Below are 22,714 nucleotides of genomic sequence, written 5' to 3'. Positions count from 1 at the left end.
CCACAGTCATACTGACTGTGCATTGTTCCTCCCAGACACACAAAAGGAAGAGAAGGTCAACTGCTCCAACCCTGTGGCGAGACAGGATTTTTTATATCCAGACATCTAAAAATGCAGACTTCAAGACATCTAGGTGGTGATTTTGCGGCACTAAATAAACAAAGAGTGGGTGGTGGAAAATGGTGCTTTAAACAAATATTGTGTGGTTAAACTTCAAAAGCATTGATATTTGGATAAGCCTGGGTGGGTCTTGGTGGGTCACTAATTTTACAGGCCTATCCTTGGATGATGTTTTGTTTCTCTAAGGCAGGAATCCTATATACACTTTACTGGGAGTAACTCCCAAAGAATTCAGTGAGACTTTCCTCTGAGTTGACTTGCATAGGATTGTGCTGTATGATTATAATCCTGTATAAACACTGCTGAATACAGTTAGACTTAATAAACACGCATAGACTTGTGCTCTCTAAGGGCCCAGTCCTATCCAAATTTCCAGTATTGATACAGCCATGCCAATGGGACATATACTGCATCTTGTGGTAAAGGGGCAGTCGCAGTCGCAGTGGCCTCCTCAAGGTAAGAGAGCATTTGCTCCCTTACCTTGGGGCTGCATTGCAGTAGCATTAGTACTGGAAAGTTGGATAGAATTGGGCCCTAAGTTACTTTTATACGTTGCTAAATGTCTGCAGCAGGCATGGGAACTTAGAGTTGCAAAAACATGCATTTTTCACTGACTCACGCAGACTCGAGTCATTCATGTCAAAGACTCAGGAAGACACTTGAGTCTGGGGCTACTGACTTGGAAAGTACCATGATTTGGGCACCGAGTCACCCAGACATGGCTTGGGGTTGCTGCTTGCATACTCTGATGTTGTGAAACTTCCATGCTATCTGAAAGACCTCATGCAATGATCTGGAAGCCAGGCATTCAGATCTGCATGAGCAGCAGCAACCAGCAGCAGAGTAAGTTATGTTCGGTCAGGAAGCAGAGATAGGGCTGGGGGGAAGGGAAATGGTTAATTTTTTTTTTTTTTGAGTATTGGGTTGCAGAACTAACTAGCTTGGTGCGGCATGCATCCAGAACACAGGGGGGAGGGAGGTGCTAGCCTCCCAGCTGCTTTGGGCAAGCAACCCACCCACAGTCACTTCTGTCACTCACTCACACTGTCCTGCCCCCTCCCTTGGGATGCCTCTCTGTAGGTCCACCTATGCCCATGATGTGAAGGGTGGTGGGTTTTGTTGAGGGTGGGGATTGTACAGAAGGAGCCAATCAGCGCATTCTGCACTGCTACCTTCACTTGAAGAACAACAGCATGTCTTTTGTTTACTGATAGGATGGTCAGGGACATCAGGGGAGTGTTTAAAGAGAAGTCCGACACACATCCCCTGGCAGGAACTCTGTTGTGTTCCATAAAGCCACAGCTGACTTTTTATAGATGCTCTAAAATGCTGTGGGTAACTCGGAAAACTAGGACTCATTTTCAAGTCATGTTGTAGGGGACAGAGACTTGTGACCAGACTTGAGTCATGCTATTCTGGATATGCCCATCTCTGGTGTCAAGTTAGAGCATGGTTCCATCTAGCTCAGTGTAACATACTGGTGGTGGCTCTCCAAAGTTGCAGGCTGGCCTTTTTTCTCCTGCCTAGAGGAAGGGAGAATCAATGATACTATGCTCTTAGCAATCCTGTTCCTATCATTTTTCTGTGTGCTGCATGTGGCTTTCTATGTACCCTCAAACAGACAAGAGTTGACCCTAAGAGGGCCTGCTGTCCATTCTGTTTTAGAGCCCAATCCTATGCATGTCTCCTCAGAAGTAAGTCCCATTATAGTCAATGGAGTTTATTCCCACGTAAGTGTGGATAGGATTGCAGTCTCAGAGCCACAAAAAGTAGCTGCCAATGGTTCCCTGGGGTGACTATGGGCGCAATTCTATCATGCGCTGGAACAGGCAAGTCAAGAAGCTTGCGCTGTATCCAGTGCAGGATAGAGGCCCAAAGTAGCTCGGTAAGAGGAAACTTTCCCCCTTACCTCTGGTTAAGGCACCCTGGCCCCTATGGGTCTCCTTGGACTTGTGCCACCTCCTGAAGCTGCTTGAAGCTGCTCTGAACTCCATATCTGCTGGATCTCAGCCCTGCCTCCTGCTCCCCACCCATGGGGTGGAGGGACACACAGGAATGGCTCCTAAGGGGGGAGGGGCCCTTTGCACACTGCAGTGAGGCTCCCTGCAAAACTTAGTGCTTTGCACCCCCTCTAGCTATGCCACTGGTTTGAGGTGCATTGAAGATGTGCTTTAATTGTGCTGTGACATTGTTTCGATTTCTGACTGCTTTTCTTCCCTGAAACATCTGGAGGGACTTTTTGAAAGGCAATAAATCAATATCCCCAAGGAAGGAAAGATAAAACAGAACAGCAAATGTCTTCCCCCACCTCTACGCTCCTCCATTCATGCAACGCAGCTCCTCTTGGACCAGGAAGGCTGGCATGCATGAATCAGCCTCACATGCCAGCTGCACCTAGCCATGTCTACTCAGAAGTAAATCCCATTATAATCAGTGGGGCTTACTCCCAGGAAAGTGTGGATAGGATGGCAGCCTCAGAGCTCCAACTTATGCCTGTCTACTCAGACGTAAGTCCTATTGCGTTCAGTGCTGCTTTCTCCCAAGAAAGTGTGGAAAGGATTGCAGCCTAGGAGCTCCACCCTATGCCTGTCTACTCAGAAGTCAGTCCCCTTATAGTCAAGGGGACTTACTCCCAGGAAAATGTGGACAGGCTGGCAGCCTCAGAGCCCATCCTATGCCTGTCTACTTAGAAGCGTCCCCTTATAGTCAATGGGGCTTACTCCCAGGGAAGTGTGGATAGGCTTGCAGCTTCAGAGACTCATCCTTTGCCTGTCTCCTCAGGCGTAGCTCCCCGTATAGTCAGTGGGGCTTACTCCCAGGGAAGTGCGGACAGGCTGGCAGTTCGTGGCCGCCCTGAAGGCGGCACGTGCGCTGCACGTACGCACGTCTGGCCTGCAGCCGGCCTTTCCAGGCAGGGGTGGTGAGGTGCGAGGGGGAGCCCTGGCCGGCCAGCCTGTGTGCGGCGCGCGCGGCTGCTGCTGCTGCTCCTCCCCCGGGCGCCTCCCTCCCTCCCTCAAGGGCTCCGGCGGGTGGCTCAATGTCAAGCGCAGCGCCCGGCAGAGGGCGCGCGGCTCTGCTCCCCACCCCCGGCGCGCCGGTGCGAGCGTGAGCTCAGGCTGGCGATGCCCGGAGCGGCAGAGGGGACCGGGAGGAGCTGCTGAGCGCAGCCACTGCAGCCGCCTCCGTCCGCTGCTGCTCGTCCCCGGGCCAGGAGGAGCGGGCAGGCTGGAGCGCGGGCAGAGCCATGGAGGGGAGCAAGCCCAGCTCCTCGCCCGGCAGCCCCAGCGCCAACGCCTGCTACCAGGGCAAGGCGGCGGACAAGGCGCTGGCCAGCCCCGGGGGCGGCGGCGGCAGCCTCAAGGAGCACGCCAACTCGGTCTGCTTCAAGGTGGATGGCGGCGGCGGCGAGGATCCCGCGGTGGGCTTCGACGACCCCGACGGCGCCCGCGGCAGGCAGCAGTACGGCTTCATGCAGCGCCAGTTCACCTCCATGCTGCAGCCCGGGGTCAACAAATTCTCCCTCCGCATGTTCGGCAGCCAGAAGGCGGTGGAGAAGGAGCAGGAAAGGGTTAAAACTGCAGGCTTCTGGATCATCCACCCCTACAGCGACTTCAGGTGAGGGGAGCGCGGGGGCAAGGCAGGTGTGTGTGCGGGGCAGGGGCATGGTCACGGCCACCGGGTGGAGGGGGCCAACGCAGGCAAGTCCTGCTTCTGCGCCCTCCACTGTGCAGAGCCCTGCGAGGCGAGCCCTAGAAGTGGCACACAGCCCAATCCTGTGCCTTCCTACTCGGGAGTAAGTCCCCTTGCAGTCAGTGGGGTTTTCCTCCAGGAAACTGTGGATAGGATTGCAGCCTTAGAGCCCCATCCTATGTTTGTCTACTTAGTTATAGTCAGTGGGGCTTACTCCTAGGAAATTGTGGGTAGGATTGCAGCCTTAGAGCCCCATCCCATGCCTGTCAACGTGGAAGTCAGTCCCATTATAGTCAATGGGGCTTACTCCGTGGATAGGATTGCAGCCTAGGAGCCCAATTCTATACCTGTCTACTCAGAAGTGTTCCTTTATAGTCGGTGTGGCTTACTCCCAGGGTAGGATTGTAGCCTCAGAGCCCCATCCTATGTCTGTACTCGGAAGTAAGTTCTATTATGGTCAATGGAGTTTACCCCAGGAAAGTGAATAGATTGTAACCACAGACTTCAGTCCTGTCCACACTTTCCCGAGAGTAAACTCCATTGACTATAATGGGACTGACTTCTGAGTAGATGAGCATAAGATTGGGCTCACAGTGGCTAACCTCAGGTAACATTCCCCTTTCTCCCCCCCCCCCCCCCGCCCAGTGTGCTTCCTCTCCAGCTGCCTGGCCAATCCAGACTGATGGATGCTGTACAAAGGGTGCAAAGCTCACAGCGGGTGAGCATCCCCTGTCTTTCAGTGAAATAGATTTCATGTGTTAGAGCCCAATCCTGTTCATGTCTACTCTGAAGTAAGTCCCATTATAGTCAATGGAGCTTTTTCCAGGTAAGGGTAGATAGGATTGCAGTCGCATCTCGCATATCTACTTTTCCTGCTGTCTCCATCCCAACTCTGGGAAACCACATATGAGATGCTGGAGGAGAGACGCTCAACATGCCCTGCCCCAAGAACTCCCTTAATGCCCAACTCCAACCACTCACTATCCTGGCTAAAATAGTCTGCTCTAGTTTCCCATTTCCACCTATCTGTTCTCCCTGCAGGTGTGAAAGGCCAGATTAGTCTTTGGAGCAGTTACTTTTTGACTACATTTCCCAGCTACTAGAACCTCAGGGACTTGTGATTCCCATCCCCACCCCCCTTAGCATGAGAAAGACACTGTAAGGCATGGACATTTTTTCTTTTTCTGACTCCACCTGCTGACATGTACATCAACCCTTTGTTGCTTGGGATCCCCAAGGAAGGAGATCTGATGTTCTGCTCTGTAGCACAGACTTCTCATGATGTCCCACAAGGGACTGGATTCCCCTCCCGTCTCTGCTCCGCAGCACATGGTGAAATGAACACCCTATCTGGATTTCACTGGACCCTCCCATAGAATAGGCTTACACACTATGCACTGCCCAACTGTCAATCTTGCCTAGACTGTCCAAGATACTATCACTGACTTTTGGGTTGGAGGTAGTGGTTAAGTGTTAGACAGCAATATTCAGAGATCCCCTTTCTAGATGGGAGGCATAAGGGATCCCCTCCACAAGTGCACTGGAAGTTTTCATGGTCACGCAGCAATGGGAGAAAAATAACTTTGGAGACCAAGTAAGAGTATGACTTTGTTGTCTCCCCTTCTGCTGTCTCTGCACAGCATTCATTCATAGCTCTCACATGAAGGAGAAAGTCCTCTGTCTCAGAAATACTGTCTGGAAACAGGTGCATGCTGAGTAACAGTTGTGGTATATTGTTTGCACTGCTTCAAAAATATGCACCTCCATTTCTCTTCTTCTAATTCAAAGTCAGAGCAACTACTTATTCCCCATTGGATTGCCCTAAGCAGGCAAACACCATTTTCATTTTGAAACAAGAAATCCTTCTATAGCATAAGGTGCAGAAATGGTTCCTCTGACCTTGACTGGTACTCTGTGCAGATGTTCTTTACATCTGAATGGGGGATTGAGATTGTGACTGCTGCTACCCTCCCCTGCATGGTTGCATGTTGTGTGTAAACCCATAGCATATGATCCAGATTGTGAAATCAGAGCCCTGTGTGGGTTGGGCCCTATGTGTACGCCACTGTTCATATGTCCCGTTTAATGCGTTGACAATGGACAGTGACTGTGCTGAGAGGGTGGGGTCATCCGGTGCAATCTTATCCTCCCCCTTCCCCTGCATAGAAGAGAACATCTGCAACGGGGTTTTAGGATCTGTGATTAAAACTTTAGCTTTAGCTTTCTTCATGCCCTTGCCTACTGTAACCCACTATGCCAGAAACAAAAAGCAATCTGATAAACCCCAAACCAAAAAGGAACTCAGAAAGGGAAAATGGAGGGGGCTGTGAACATTGTAGCTTAATGATTTTTGGACAGAATGGGGTCTGGCTAAGTATAGCATGGGAAAGTTAAAAGCAGACATATGCAAGATTTAGCTTCTTGGTTCAAACATGTACCTGCTTGTTATCTTAGCTGAGTCTGATATGTGTGAGTGTTTTCATCAGCTGTACATTTTGAGCTCTTTTCCCAGATACTTTGAAAGGCTATGCTATTAGCTTGATAAAAAAGCAGAAACCTTGGGAATAAAAGGGATTATGTGGATTGAGGGCAACTGGGATTTTGCTTAATGATTTTTGGATAGAATGGGGTTTGTCCTTATTAATTTACCTGAAGCTTGAAAGTCATCCAGAGAGCAGTATCTCCTTGAGCTATAATGTGCTGGAGGAAAGGGAGCGGAGAGAAGCCGTTAAACTGGTGGATTCTCAACACAGCCCTGGACTGGGAGCTATCCAGGGTATTGAATAATAGTGCTTCTGGAAATCCCAGCTTTAACCTTGGGATTCATGTCCTTGTCTCCTCCGTGGCATGCAGAAGGCCTGTTCCTGTGTACACTGTAGAAAATACAGGTTTTCTCTCTATTATGTGCTTGATAGAGAGCAGGAAATGCCACAGACAGGCAGTATGAATAATCGGTGACCTTCTCAGATAAATCATTAATGTTGACCTAGAATGGTCTCTGCATTTGTGAGATTTACCAAGTTGTTAAAAAAAAATTGTTTGTGTCTTTGTTGAAGTCTGAGTAGATTGTAGAAAGGGTTGACTGAAATGGGGGGGGAGAGCCATGTCTAAATCCCATAAAGATCCATGTGTTTTAAAGCTAGATATACAGTAATCAAAACAGTTTCATTATTTTCTGTTAAATTATCTTCAATTATCAGGGCTATTGGGCTGCAGTTCTGTCCACAAGAACCTAGTAGTAAGCCCCATTGACTTAATGGGACTTACTTCTGAGTAGACATGCATAGGATTTAGCGGACAATCTCTTACTCAAATGTGTATAGAGATTTTATACATATGTTAATGTTTTGTGTAATATTTGCTAGTAGCTTGGAGGTTTTTCTATACAAATATTGGATACATGTTTCAAAAAAAGTTTAGAACCTTATAATCTTTCACTTTCATTTTTAGAATTAACCAAGAGTGTGTTTTGAGGTTCATCTGTTTAAAAGACTTTGTAATAGAGCTTGTTGTGAATGTCATGAATAGATGTATTCTGTCAGCAGTAAGGCGATGGTAAAAGGACAGAGGTGAGTGAGTGAGTGAGTGTGGCCCCAATCTTTTCCAACTTTCCAGTGCCAGTGCAACCACAGTGCTGCCTTGAGGTAAAGGAACAAACATTCCCTTACCTTGAGGAGGCCTCTGTGACTGACCACCCACTGCAGGATGCAGTACACGTCCTATTGGCATGGCTGCATCAGTGCTGGAAAGTTGGATTGGACCCTGAGTGTAAATAAAAAGATGGGTTTTAATAAATAAAAATATTTGAGTTTTTTCCAGTTGGTAAAAGTTCATTGACTGAACTTCAGCAATATACTTATAATAGTGTTGGCAGAGTTGTGTATCAGTCAGCTCATCTTTCTTCATCTAAAATTAAACACTTGTGTTTAATTGTGCATAGAAACACTTGTGCATAGAAACACTTGTGCATAGAAACATGAAATAACCATTGTATTCACACGTTTAAGTAACAAAGTAAATTAATACATTCTGGGGGGGAGAGATCATAGATAAACATTTGCCAAGTGGGATTACTCCATGGAGTTGCTCTACCAATTGACAGCCAACCTGCCTTTCTGTATCTTTTGCTTTATTGCGCTTTTTAAAGGATTATTTTGTCTTTATATTGTATTATTATACTTTTAACAGGACAGGAAGGGCAGATATATATGTTCTAAAATAAATATGCAAGTGACAGCTAAATGAAGATAGAGGCAGATACTTAGAGGTGAATCACAAAATACTTCTTAAACTCCGACACCAGAGAATACCTCATTTTAAATGTCAGAAGTGCATGTGCTGTTCACATTTTGACAGCAGTGCGTGTGCACTTAAAATGGCTGAATTTTCCTGCAATAAACTTGAAATCGGCAGCCCATCTTTTTCCTGAAGACAACTTTTTTTTTCTTTTTGTTATGGAGAACCCAGCTCTGTATATGTAGATGTGGTCAATGGTACAGGTGTGGTCTTGTCATTTGAAATCTTAGTTCTGTTTATACCAGAGTTTAAAAAGGGAATGTTTTGAGTTAGTTATTTTTGTACAGTTGTATGGTACTTGTTTTGGTGGTGATGGGATGAGATCCTTAGTCACTTCCCATGTCCTAACCGGTACATTGACTCACACTGGTTATATCCTACTTGTGCCTAATTTTTGTCACATTGATGGTTAAATCAACACAGTAGAGTAACAGGCTTGCCAGATGGTAATCAGTAAGCCCTCAGATAATCACCTCATTACCTGGGAACGTGAGCCTGTCTCCCAGACACAACACTATGCATTTCTCATGAGAGCCACATTGTATTTGAGAATGATATATAAATAGAACCTTTTGCTATGTATTTTCATTGGGTTGGATCCAAACCCTAGTTTGCCGGAGCACTCTCTCTTGGTCGTAAGAGGGAGAGGAGAATGATTTTTGGTACTGTTCCCTGTTTCTCTTTGGTCTCCTTCACCTCCTGAAAATCACCTTCTGACATTCCGGATTCACTCAGGAACAAGATGATAGTGGCATGGCTTTCCAATCACCCTAGTTTTGGTGACTCTCATACCTCATCTTTCTGGGCACTGTCTCAGATTCTAAGAAAGTGTTACCTCAAATTGCATAAATTTTGATCAGATAAAGGTGGCATTCCCATATATCAGTATCATGAAAATCTCGTTATATAACACTGTCCTCATTCTGGATCATTTTTAAAAAAACATTCTTATGGCTTTTTCCTATCATCTTTGCAGTTTTCTGTGTGTGATGATTGTTGTAGCCTTGCCTTGTTTTTGCAGCTAAGGGACTTTTGTTGTCTACATGTGGTAGATGTGCTGATGGAACAAAATCATGCTAGTGTTTATTGAATTTCTCCATTAAGAGACTAGATTTGTTTCCCTGTTAATGTCTTTAAAGGGAACATCAGAAAACCTTGTGGCACCTTAAAGGATAATAAATTTATTCTGACATAAGTTTTTTGTGTTTCAGAAACATCATTAAATGCTTGTGATGTCTCCTAAGTGTGTGTGGGAGGGGGGGCACAGGTGCACATGTACACAGTCCAGAGAGAGGAAAAGGAGAAAATGATCTTTGCAAAGTGGGGCTAAAAGGTCAAACAGAATATTAACAGTATTAGGGTGCAATCCTAATCAACTTTGCAGCACTGGCATAGCTGTGCCAGTGGGTCACATGCTGCATCCTGCAATTGGGGGGGGCAGTCACAGAGGCCTCGTCAAGGTAAAGCAATGTTTGTTCCCTTATCTCAGAGTTGCATAGCCCTTTCCTGGGTGCTGGAAAGTTGGTTAGGATTTCACCCTTAGAATATTAACATTTCAACAAAAAGCTCACAAAAGTGGTTACAGAAAAAAATCAACTAACAACATCCTGTCTCAAAAGGGCTCACAATCTATGAAGATGCAAAAGAACACCAGCAGATAGCCACTAGAAAAGACACTGCTGGGGTGAGGAGGGCCAGTTACTCTCGCCCTGCTAAATAAAAGAGCAGAGCCCACTTGGAAAAAGTGCCTCTTCCCCAGTTAGCAGCGGTTATGTCATACAGAATATGTCATACCCCTGAGAATTAAGATCTAATTAGCCATCAGTTACGTAAGCAGCATGGTAAATCTTTGGATACTTCCGCTTACTTCTCCACAAACCACTTGTGATTCTGATGCTATGTGCCTGAGAGTTCCTGCTCACCAAGGCAGTCTGCCCTTGTAATCTATGCAGATATTTTTTATTTCACCTTAAACAGGTGTTATGTGTTGCCCACCTCATTTTGTTTGCATTTCCCGTGAAATGTTCTGTGGTTTCAGTTATCAAATTCCCCTCCTTGTGCTCATAATTCATCTGTTTTAGTTTTCCTTTCCCTCCTTGTCACTGTCTCCTCCGCTATCTGCTTCCCACTTCAGTCACTCCTACCATCGCTGTTGCCAGAGGGGATAGTGTTTGCAGCCTTTCAAACGCTTCTTCATTGTGCTTGCTTGTTAGTGCTTCCTGTTGCTTGAACAGGAAGCAGTTTGGAAGGCAGTTGTAAAGAAGAAGCAGTTTGGGGGCTTATAGTATGTATGTATGTGGTAAATATGGGATTTGCTGCAATCCATGGTAGCAGCAGCAGCAGAATAGCTATATCCCCCACGGATATGGGAAGGAGGAACTGTACTGTGTATATATTGAACATATGCCTTATGCTATGTCAAATCATTGACTGATCATCTATCCCTGTTGTTCCCGAGCGACACAATTGGGATCTACCTAGCTTTAAGAGGCTGAAGGCGCAATCCTAACCAACTTTCTGTGTAGACATGCATAGGATTGGGCTCTAAAATTAATAAAAGTTTCACTTCACCACTCACTCAAACCCCTGTTTTTATCTTTTTTTTTTTTTTTTAAATTATGGTGGGGTGTGGACTGCATTCTGGAGCATTTGTTGAGCTCCTCATTCATCCTTGGGTTGGGACCATTCTGGTGGCCTTGCCTTCCCCTTTACCTGGCCTTGGATAAGAGCCAGGGCTTATGTACCTGCTTGCAACTAAACGTGCATGTGCTGCTTTATTTTGCTTTTCATGGGGCACAATACATTTTGCTTGTCAGCTATCAGCTGGTCAGTTTCCTGACCCACCAAAAATCTAGTGGCAACCAACTGGCGGGTCTCGACCTGCAATTTAGGAACCACTGATCTATTCCTATATGGCCATTTTTGATCAGCTGTATATCTCTACTGTCCCATGTACATCTGCTATTAGATATTCTTTTCTTCAATAGCAAACTCTAGGGATTAAATACGGAGCTTTTACATATATATCAGTCAATTATCGTTGGTTAATAAGACTAAAGTTACTATTGAAGGCATGCTTGTTAATATGTTAATCTCTTTGTCATTCGTTGGGTTTCAGGATAGTTTCTGATCTTTTCACATGCATTTTAATTAGTTACGGAACCTTTTCAATATTATTTGCCTTATTAATTGTTGAATCGTGCATTGCTTATGTACAGTAGCTGACTATAGTAGCTATAGTGATTGAGGTCCAAAGAACCCTGTGTCTCATTGTGACCTTTAGACTTGTTTTTTCTTAAACAGCTCCACATGACATATGGCATTGGGGGGGGGGGCAGATTTCCAAAAGAAAAAAAAGTTTAAAAAATTCACTAGGCATGTGCATCCACTTGTATAAACCTACACTAGCCCTTTGGATCCCAGTCTTTATACTTAAAGAAGAGCTTTTCATTCAGGGCAGCAATTTTTTTATGTAAGCACACATTTTCATTGTGGCTTTATACTTTGGTACTTGCAAGAGTGTTTGGGTAAGCAAAGTCAATTTCAGTAGGCAGCATTGGTAACTATTTTACTTTCTGAAATAGGCCTGCATTCCATCATCTTCTATGTCAGTGAGTGCACGTAAGAAGGCAATTGTCCATTTAGAAATGGTGGCTAATTATTCTCTGCCTTGCAGTTGCAGTATTGCTAGATGGTAATTCTTACTTGAAAAATACCTCTTGCTCATGTCCTTCTGAGTGCTCAAGGAGAGAAAAAACAGTGAAGTCTGCGTTCAATGAATATTTCCAGAATATATTGATTATTACATTACTAAAAATGGCCGTGATGCCATAAATTAGTCTGAGACCTTCAGACAATTTGCAGGGATAATTGTCTGAAGGACTGCAGCCTAAGTGGCTGACATATTATCAATAAAGATAACTGTCCTTGTTTGATCCATAAAGTTTTTTTTTATGCTTCTGAATCCCATATAGGATCAGGATTACCATGTTTTGTGCATCAGTAAAAATGTGAGCGTTAAATCTGACTCTAGCAACAGGACAGCATTTCATGTTGAAAATGGATGGTTCTTGCATATACTCCTGAATCTGGAGAATCTGAGAATAGGCAGAAGCAGCAGCAAAGGTGGTATGTGTGCTTTGTACAAGTTTCCACATGAATACGTGAACTGGAAAACATATTGCTGAATCTGGTCCTCCAAGAACACAGTAGGTTTTTGCAAAGCAAGTACAATAGATTTCCTTGACAAATCCCATTTGTTTACATTCATATTTTGTTTGCTAGATGCAATGATCTACATCAGTGGTTTCCAAAATTTTTAGCACCAGGACCCAATTGTTTTAAAGGATACTTTATCAGGACCCATCTAGGTTTACCAGACTTTTAAAAAAAGGAAATCTAAAAAGAAATAATATTTATATATTTATAAATAGTAATAACCAGAAGAAAAGACTCGCAAACATTTATCTCCCTATATTTGCACATGCTTGCAAACTGCAGGAGCTGAACTCTTTGCAGGGTAATTAGCAGCTACAGTATCCGATTTTTGAATAGCCTCAGGGCTTAAACCAATTAGTTACCTGATCTTTCCATCACCCTTTGGGGACCCACAAAAAATCAGGTTGCGACCTACCAGTGGGTCTCAACCCACAGTTTGGGGAACCACTGAGCTACATCTATGTTTTGTTAGATGTAGAAGTATTGACCTGAGGCAGAATTGGGCATATTTTTTCATTCCCTGCACATAAATAGGGGTTTTTGTTTTTTTGGATTAGGCATGCTTTTATCATGTGTTCATGCTTTCTTTTTTCTGTGTTCTGTCTCATGCTTAAGTGAATGTACATAGGATAGGTGACCTTGCCAGAAACATGTAACTGAGCAGTTGAAGTATTTGTTGAAGTTTACAGAAGATCATTCAGGGCTTCCAGCAAACTTTACATCATGATCATTCAAAGAGAACTAAACCTGGGCCAAACAGTGTCCCTCTGAGCCCATCCCTGTGATTTGCCAGGTTTGTCGTCAACTGTCTTGTCATCAAAGATGGCTCTTTCAACAAAGTAAGCACAATTGAGCACATGCAGTTCAAACCCCACATTCTAATACCAAGAGGTAAGTAAGTCCTCTTATGAATCAATATGATTAATATGCCAATCCTATCCAATATTCCAGTGTGGATGCAGCCATGCCAAAGGATGTGTGCTGCTTCCTGTAGTGGGGGGAGCAGTGGAGGAAGTCTTCTCAAGGTACAGGAACTTTTGTTCCCTGACCTTGCTGCTGCATCAGCCCTGGAAAGCTGGATAAGATTGGGCCCTAAGAGGGGGTAATAAATATAGTTAAACTGAGAGGGGGAGGGGAATAATAAGTATGGTACAAACCTCATTAGAGGGGAAAGGTTTCCCTGAGATTCTGAGCTTCAGAGAAAGAACCAGCCAGACTAGCGCTTATCACAGCTACCTAGACAGTGGCCCAAATCTGTCCATGAAAGTGTGGGTGAGATTTGACAGCAGTGCGTATGTGTGGGGTGGTGGGGAAGAGAGATGATTGTAATATGTGATGATGCTTGTATGTATATGACATGAGAAAATCAAAGCCAGTCTTTAATGTTTGCAGTTATGTACTTGTAATACCATTGTGCTGTAAGCTAAAAAGACTGCAAAATCTGTGTGATTTGTGAAATTAGTAAGCCATGGGCATTGTTTCATTGACGAGGCAGGCAAAATCTGTGTTTAATAAAAAGTTACCCATTGTTTTACTGTTCATGATTTCTTCTTATATCAACAGTGGCACTTGTTTCTGCAAGATAGTCATGTTTGCTGTACCACAGAAACCCTTATAGCGCAGGATTAGAACAAAATCGAGTTCTGCTTTCTGTAAAGGCCCACAGTGACTAGGACTGAGGCATGGCAGCCCTTGCTTCATTCTGAATTGCAAAAGGAGGTTCTTCTGGAAGCTTTGTGTTAGCGTTTTGTTTTGACACAGCAAATACTGGTTATCTGTAAGTTTGCTGACACACGTGGAAGCTTCGACATGCTGCTGTGTCTAGTAAAGTCAAACACAGTAATTACGAGTATATATGTTATACTGATTCTGCCCCTCTGCTGGCTTTCAGAAGTGGGTGAAAAATACTGCTTGTTTAGCATTTCTACTGTGTACACATGTGCATCAGAATTCTTTCAGCTCTTTGAGTGGCAGCGGCTCCCTCTGACAGCTGAAGCTATTTTTAAAATTTGAGTGGAAACAGTTTTTCAACACTTTATGGCAGTGTCTGTCAAAGTCCTACTCGTGTTGAGAACCTATTAAGTCTTTGCAGAGGCACCATAGTGATTGTGGTGCTGCCATGAAGAAGGGACTTGTAAATGTACCGGGAGGGGGTTAGTGCCACTGCCAGCCATCAGGAAGATGCTGGGGGCTCACAGCCCCTCTGTGGGCCTGCTCACTGCTTAGAAAAGCTCTTATTTCAGGTCCCAACCCACTTCTGGATTTGTTACTGCAAATCTCTGCAGTGCTGTAGTTTCCGTACTTTAGTGGCCGTGCCCCTTAAGAGGTTCTCCTGGTGGGTCATGACCACCAATTTGAGAACCACTGCTTTATGGGATGTGTATTAATTCCTGTTCATGTTTTTTGAAGCATCTTCTGGTTATGTGAATAAATGATATTATTTTTCTCGGCCCGTGTTATGTGTCCAGTTTTGGATACTGGGAAGGAATCATAAGCTCCATGCTGTGAGCATATGTTTTGCATGCAGGGCAGTCCTAGGTTCAATCCCTAGTATTTCTAGTTAATTGATTTCTGTCATCAAGTGCTAAGAAGGACCTCTACTTCTAGTCGGAAGAGAACTGCCACCAGTCTTTGGACAATACCGAGTCTAAATGAACCCATGACTTGCTTTGTATAATGTTCATAAGCAGGGCCTCTGAGAGGAATTTTATCAGGGAGGGGGAGGGGCTGAAACAGAGTGTGGGTAGAATGGGGTGGGCAGAATGGGGCCAAAACAGGCAGGGGGGAAAGTGGCAACAGCTGGAATAGTCTTTGGAACCTAGGTCTACCAGTTTTCCCAATGCAGAGCTCAGGTTTGCCTGCTTGCCCGGCGTTGGTAGCTAGATACAGTAATATGTAAAATCAAACACAATCCTAAGTCTCTCGAAAATATTTCAAAAATAGAAAATCATTGCAGGAGATTAGTACCATTGTATTATGCTCACACTAGAATGGAAAGTGTCACACGTACACCAAAACTGACTTCTGCAGCAGCTGCAGTCTCGCAGCTGTGTCGCTGAGCTCCTTTACACTCCTTCATGGTAACAGGATCCACAAGCCAAAGAACTACGGTAACAGGTTCGTTTCTTCCCAGATGCGACACCGTTAAGGAATGTATGCATTCCTAGGCCTGGTGTGTATGGCTTGTGGCAGTAGTTGCTGCCATGTGCGCACAGTAATGCCCCCAGCATCCCACAAGGGCAGTGAGTCTGGGTGAGATTGGAAAATATAAGATCCCAGGACATTTCTGGGCCCCCTCCTGTGGCTCCTGGACCCCCTTTTTGACCCTGGGCCTGGGTACAAATTACCCTCTTTACCCCCCCCCCCCCAGATCCAGTTCATAAGATGTCCTGGAATGAAGTCTTCCTTCAGGGGTTCAAGAAATGATCAGTTGGACCATTGTCAGTGAAGCTTTCAGACTGGATTGATGATTCATTGAGATCTTCCTAAGTTTGTGATTGTATCACTTCTATTTGTTCTGCCTAAAGATTGGGTATATTAGCACTAACAGCATTCATTTATGAGACTGAATACATCACTTGCAACAGTTACTTACTTAGTAGTAGACATTCTGTGTGTGTGTGTGTGTGTGTGTGCGCGCGCGCATGCGCGCTGGGATAGTGGTACAGCAAGAAGACATACTATTGGCCTCAAATATTTATATTTCTAATTTCAAGTACAGTCTTTAGGAAATCGCTGGTAGAAATATACATGTGTCAAAAAAATATATTGGAAAAGCAGTAAATTTTTAGCAACAATCAAGTCAATTTAATTACTGAGGTATCCAACAGTCTTTTTCTTCCACATGTTTACTTATAGTAAACCCACAATCTTCTAACCATCTCAGACTTTTGAGAGAAACTCTTGACCTACTTTAATTAGAAAAAAATTAAATGTATTAGTGTGCAATAGAGTACTTGTTAATTTTCTGAAGGCTTTTAGCCATCTCTTCTCTGAGTGTGTTTTCTCCAGAGGCTGGATTTCAATTTTGAAATTCATAGTATGTTCGGTATTAATTCCTAAAGGGCTCGTTCTAGACATTGCAAAAGTTAATGACAAAAACTGGTGGGTGCCATTCTTGGTGCCACTTCAAGGTCATTGATATATAGCTTTCATAATATGTTTGTGAGAGGGTGGATTACCCCATATATAAATTATTAAATTTAAATTTAACATATAATATTCCTTTGACCATAGAGCAGGGGTGCCCAAACACCGGCCCGGGGGCCACTTGCGGCCCTCAGGGACTCCCAACCCAGCCCGCGGAGAGCCTCCAGTTTCCAATGAGCCTCTGGCCCTCTGGAGACTTGCTGGCGCCCATGCTGGCCCAACGCAACTGCTCTCAGCGTGAGGCCAACTGTTCAGCCTCTCACGTGAGCTGTGGGATAAGGGCTCCCTCCACTGCTTGTTGTTTCACGTCTGTGATGCAGCAGGAAAGGCCAGCCTTGCTTTGCGAAAGGCCTTTTATAGGCCTTAAGCTATTGCAAGACCTTCATTCAGTCATATAAGTTCCATCTCTAATATATTAATTGATGTAAATTTATTCAAATTTATTCAAATTTATTCAAATTTATTCAAATTTCAAATGTAAATTCATTTTTTTCCCCAGCCCATGACACAGTGTCAGAGAGATGATGTGGCCCTCCTGCCAAAAAGTTTGGACACCCCTGCCATAGAGTAATAGACAAAACTGAATTCTAATCTTAAATGGATGTGATTTGTGTGTCTGGTACAATATGTTTTTGATGCTGTATTGAGCTAGCTATGGTATAACCACTTCCAGTATCTTATTTAGCAGATCTTACTGGTGGTCTCTTGAGGCCCCTTCTGGTGTTGTCCTTAGTGGCATGGGAGCTACTACAGAGTGGCTCTTTTCCTTGCTGCTCAGCAACATCAGAAGAGCAAGGTCACATTGAGGAGCCCACAGAGGCGCTTTTTGTCAACAACAAAAGTGAAACCAAGAAGACTTTCAGTTAATAAAAATTGAACAACCAATTGTTGCAAATCAAAAAGTCAGAGGCCAAATGTTCTACTTAAACTTACAATTCAGCTTTACTAAATACTAGGTAAACTTAGTAAATATTATAATACTGTATTTTTGTTCTGAAGTTGAAGTATAGCAATTGTTTTGCGGCCAGAAAAGGAAAGATATTTAATGTGATGTTTAATAGTGGGGTTATTTTGAATTGGAAGAGAAGCACGACTAGAACACATAAAATGTCCTTTAAGATTATAATATGAAGAGCAGATTCTCCTATGGGTTCCTAAAGTAAAACTTGAATGAACATCATGATTCAATAGATGAGTCAGCTGACATGGTACATGGAATAGGTTATGCTGATGTAGGGCTCAGTCCTAAAGACGCCCAGTGCTGGTGCTGAGCTCTAGCGCCAGTACTGGGTGCTGCAAATGTGTCATATAACACATTTACAGCACCTGGCAAGTAAGGAACTCTGGTGTTCAGCCCGTGCCAGTCAGGCGGGGTAAGTGCAACTGCTGGGTGGTGATGTGTCCTCTGGGGGGTGGGGTAAGGGCAAAACAAGTATGGGGGAGGGCTGGGTGGGGGGAGGGAATGGGATAGGATCAGCGGAGCTTTACTCTGTCATATCCTGAACTCGATGTTGGGCCTTCTGGCCCATCATAGAGTCTCTCAAGCCTGTGCCGGCAAAATAGCTCACACAGATTTGAGAAGCCCCATTGCAGGGCTTTATTTCTCTGGAGGAAGGGGATAAAAATACCCTTCCCCTGAGGAGACCTTTGGCTGCTTCCTAGTGCCCAAAGCACCAAAGCAGCTACTGCTGTATCCAATGGGCCCTGGCTGCTTCCTAGTGCCCATTGGATACAGCAGTAGCTGCTTTGGTGCCACTGGTCCAGTGGGTGCCAGGATGCTCAGGATTGGGCTGCCTGTTAGCAATGGGATTCCCTGCTTGGCAAATGGGACAAATACGTCTTGCCATGTTGGCTATAAACTGCAGTGCTATTCTAACAAATCTCTACAATATCGTGCAGGGCTACTCTAAGATAGCTAAAGCAACCAAACTAAAACTTACCTTTACTATAGGGCATGGCTGTACACAGCCCTAAATATGACCCTACTGCCACCTCCTCCCTCCTCCTTATAGTTGCCTCTATTCAGTATCCGGTAAGGGTGGCTGTTGTATCAGTATACTTTATGTTACTAGTATGGTGCCATAGGTAATGGCATTATGCTAAAATAGCGCATCTTGTCCAACTGTAAAACAAATTTTGCAGGCAAAGTGGCTTTTAGAATTGCATATTGTGTCATAATTTGGTTGGGTAACTCCTCACTTCAATTAAAATGGTATTATCATGCAGCTCTGATGTTTAGACTGGCATCTTGTCATGAAACGTATGAATAGTAGGTTTCACCATTAGACTTAAAGTGGTATGTTCTGATCTCAGTGTACTGGATGTTCTGGATGTATTGCTTCTTTTCTGGTGGTGAACTGCTTCCTGCTTGTCAAATCACTGACACATTTGCTAGCTGTCAGTCAAGAAGCTTAAAGCACCTTATCAAAGATTCTAATGATAATTCTGTTCTAATTATAAAACTTGGAAAATGCCAGTTATGCAGATCTTTGCATAATACTGTATAATGTTTGGTACTTTAGATACAGTAATTTGTTTATTCTAGCCTACATTTTTAACTTCATTTTTCCCCAGTCTGTGCACATTAAAAGTACATAAACATAATATAGTAGAGTGGCGATGGATAACCTGGTGAATGCCACAACAGTTGTTTCTTCATATGGCTGTTAGAAACTACAAGGACAAAAGACAACATTAAAGTCTTATGAGTTGAGGGCTGGAAGCAAGAGTTGCACAAATAAAGAACAAATAAATTGAATGGGGGGGTTTCAGATGAAGTAAAAACTGGAGTTCACGCAGAAGGTTCAACTCCTGATATCGTTAGTTAAAAAATCTTTTGAGTAGCAGGTACTAGAAAAGCCTGGGGCTCTGTCAGTCAAGAGTACACAATACTTGGCTAAATGAACCTTTAGTATGTCTTGGCATAGGGAAGTTTCTTGTGTATCTAAAAGAGACACTCTGCAAAAAAAAAAAAAAACTTATTTGTTAATAGAATTTTGCCACAGACAACTGGGATGGTTTCAAGCCTCAGACTTTCAGGAACTCTTGTCAGCTGAAATCCAGACCTTCAAAGCCTACAGTCCATCTCAGCTGAAATTCAGCCTTCTGTTTTGTTCAGAAGCATTGCAAACCTGACAGTTGAGTTTGTTTAAGATTTCTTGTTTAAAGTCTTCCAAGGCCACTTGCAGCATTGGAAAGGTACATGTTGTCCATTTTTTAACTAAATCTTTCAGCTGCTGACCTCATTTTGATGTGCAAAAAAGAACTCACAGCAGCGAAGCCTAAATAACTGATGTCTGATAAACTATTTTGAGGTTCTAACACAGCGTTACGACCACAAGTGTAATGTATTTTTGTTTGCATTGTTTGATAATAAGTTATAAACATTTAAATCCCATCTCTCCCAAAGTTCCCCTCTTTTTGTCTGTCTGTTTCGAAAATAGATTAGGCAGTGGCGTAGCTAAGTCACCCGACACCTTGGGCGCAAAATTTTTTAAACTCCCCCCCCCCCCCCACAATTTGAACAAAATCAAATTTAACACACACATTTTTGTGTGCCATTTTTGTTCATGGATCTGTTTTTAGATTTTGTACGTGCATGCTGCTAATACTTTAGAGATGAAAAATAAATTAATGGAAATAATACATATTACTTAGAAATTGAGAAATGTGAAAGGAAGCCATAAGAATACTGTATTTGGAAATGTATTACAGCCAATCCTGATCTTCCCAGAGAGTGAAGCTGCTATGGCGCCAAAAATGGCTGCTGCAGTATCCAACACACAACCAGGCAGCCACTGGTGGCTCCTTGAGAGATTCCCTGGGTAAGGAAAGTAGCCCCGCAATGGGGCTACTTGATTCTGGGGCAACCCTTGGGCTGGTACAGAATCAAAGAGCTCTGTGTTGGGCTACATGGCCCGACACAGAGCTCAGGATCCGGTGGACCTGAGCTCCACTGGTCTGGTTCTGCTCCCTCCCCCACCACACCTCCTTCCCACCCTCTGCCAACTCTCCGCCTGCCTCCCCCATCCAGGAACTCTGCTCCCTGTCTCTCCTCATGTCCCCACCTACCTTTCTGTTGCCCAGTGGAGCACTGGCTAACCCCAGCGCTAGCCCAGCAGCTGCTGGTGCTGGACTGGCTCCAGCTCTCAGCCGGCACTAAGCCCCACAAACATGCCTTACAGCACATATGCAATAGTGTGTGCCAGCGGTGAGCCAGCGCTCACAGTATAAGACTACAGTCCTATACACACGTTCATGTTAGTATGTCCCTTTGAACACAATGGAACTTACTTTTGAGTAGACATGCCTAGGATCGTGCTTTTAGATAATCTAAATATGAGCTTCAGATCAAAAATATTGAAAATCTGTACAATTTATAGCTTATGCATGTCTGCTCAGAAGTGCCCTTGTGTTCAATAGGGTGTACTCTCAGTACGGTGTGGATAGGATTGCAGCTTCAGTGCTACAAACATTATTTTGACTTGGGGGAAAAAAGAGTTGGGGAATAAATGTTTGAAATAATATCTTTATTTTTGGAGGAATGATATTTTACAAGTACACTGTGAGGCTGCCACGGTTAACTGAGAAAGCTAGATTCAAGTTATTGGAGGAAAAGATGAAAAGTGGTTAAAAAAGTGAAACTAAATGGAGAAGAGAAAGGGTTCTAAACATGGAAAACATCTAGACAACAAGCTATTTAGATGGGCAACTGGTAGAAAAGATGCATTTTGTAAATGCGTAGGGGAATACTGTAAGTTGATTTGTTGCATTCCCATTTGCAAACTATCTTTTTCCTGCAAGCTTGCATTTTAATTTCAGTGTTATTAATGAATTTTGTCTTGTTTTCTGCCAATGGGTCCTCATTATAATATTAACTTTGATTGTTTTTTCTCTGTATCATATCTACCTATGCTGGAGCTATTCTTTCAGCATATTATTGTGGTAGGTACATTTTTCCCCCCTTCAATTCAGTCAGCTGGATTTCACAGATAAATTATTTGGAATGTGAAATTGAATTAATGGCAGTAATTTTCAACACCAAACATAATGGGAATGATCACCCCCTTTTTATGGGAAGATTTGTGTTTTTGAAGGGAAGAATTGTGAGACAGTTTAGTTCTTGAGAATAAACTTGTTTATCAACAAAATAAAGCGGAACATCAGTGTTGGGTCATGGGTGTCAGTGACCTAAGTTTCCTTGAGTGCTTATTTTAAGAGCAGCTTATCAGTAGTTGCAGCTCGGAGCAACTTACTTGAAGGCAAACACTTTCCGTTGTCACCTTTTAGCCTGTACTTTGTGTGTCTGAAGCAAAGAAACAGCTGTGGCTGTGCTGCATAAAGTCATTAAGGAACTGGGAGCACTTTGAACTCTCGGGGATCAGCAGGAATGTTCATATCGAGAGCTTTCAAAGTGTTCAGCTTTCAGGACAAAAAACAATTGCTGAAATGTAAGTTGTGCTGGTGGAACAGGCTGTTGCGTAATAACAGCCCAATCCTGAACTGCCCAGTGTCCAGAGGGTGCCATGGCATTCTCCTTGGGGGAATGAGACTTTCAAAAGGATAAGTCACAGTTCCCTCAATGGGTCCCCTCCACTCCGCACCAGCTATTTTGCTAGCACAGACTGGAGGAGTTTTTTGTAGGGCTTTACAGCCTGACGCAAAGCACTGAATTTAAGAAATTCAAGAATTCCATCTCATATCACTGTCACAAAGTGAGCCTTGAGCACTTACTAAAAGGCCATACTTGAAAACATTTCACTGGCATAGCAAGCCCTGCACTTTTCATATGGGGTGATTTCAGAAAAATTCCCTCCCGCCTTGCAATGAAGAACAGTGCCGGGATAGAAATGATAGTAAGAACATAAGAACATAAGAACAGCCCCACTGGATCAGGCCATAGGCCCATCTAGTCCAGCTTCCTGTATCTCACAGCGGCCCACCAAATGCCCCAGGGAGCACACCAGATAACAAGAGACCTCATCCTGGTGCTCTCCCCTACATCTGGCATTCTGACTTAACCCATTCCTAAAATCAGGAGGTTGCGCATACACATCATGGCTTGTACCCCATAATGGATTTTTCCTCCAGAAACTCGTCCAATCCCCTTTTAAAGGCGTCTAGGCTAGACGCCAGCACCACATCCTGTGGCAAGGAGTTCCACAGACCGACCACGCACTGAGTAAAGAAATATTTTCTTTTGTCTGTCCTAACCCGCCCAACACTCAATTTTAGTGGATGT

The 22,714-nt window shown here is 43.9% G+C and overlaps 1 protein-coding gene across 1 annotated transcript in view; it reads left to right on the top strand.

Annotated features, from left to right (window-relative positions):
- The first annotated feature begins 3,364 nt into the window (after nt 1-3,364).
- HCN1 (hyperpolarization activated cyclic nucleotide gated potassium channel 1) overlaps nt 3,365-22,714 on the top strand; it is a 196,717-nt gene continuing 177,367 nt past the window's right edge. Inside the window, exon 1 of the mRNA XM_066616191.1 lies at nt 3,365-3,735. Coding sequence (XP_066472288.1) covers nt 3,365-3,735 — 371 coding nt within the window. The remainder of the gene's footprint in view (nt 3,736-22,714) is intronic.

Source organism: Tiliqua scincoides, chromosome 2 (genome assembly GCF_035046505.1).
Source record: "Tiliqua scincoides isolate rTilSci1 chromosome 2, rTilSci1.hap2, whole genome shotgun sequence".
NCBI lineage: Eukaryota > Metazoa > Chordata > Lepidosauria > Squamata > Scincidae > Tiliqua > Tiliqua scincoides.
This window is presented reverse-complemented; position numbering and strand designations above follow the sequence as displayed.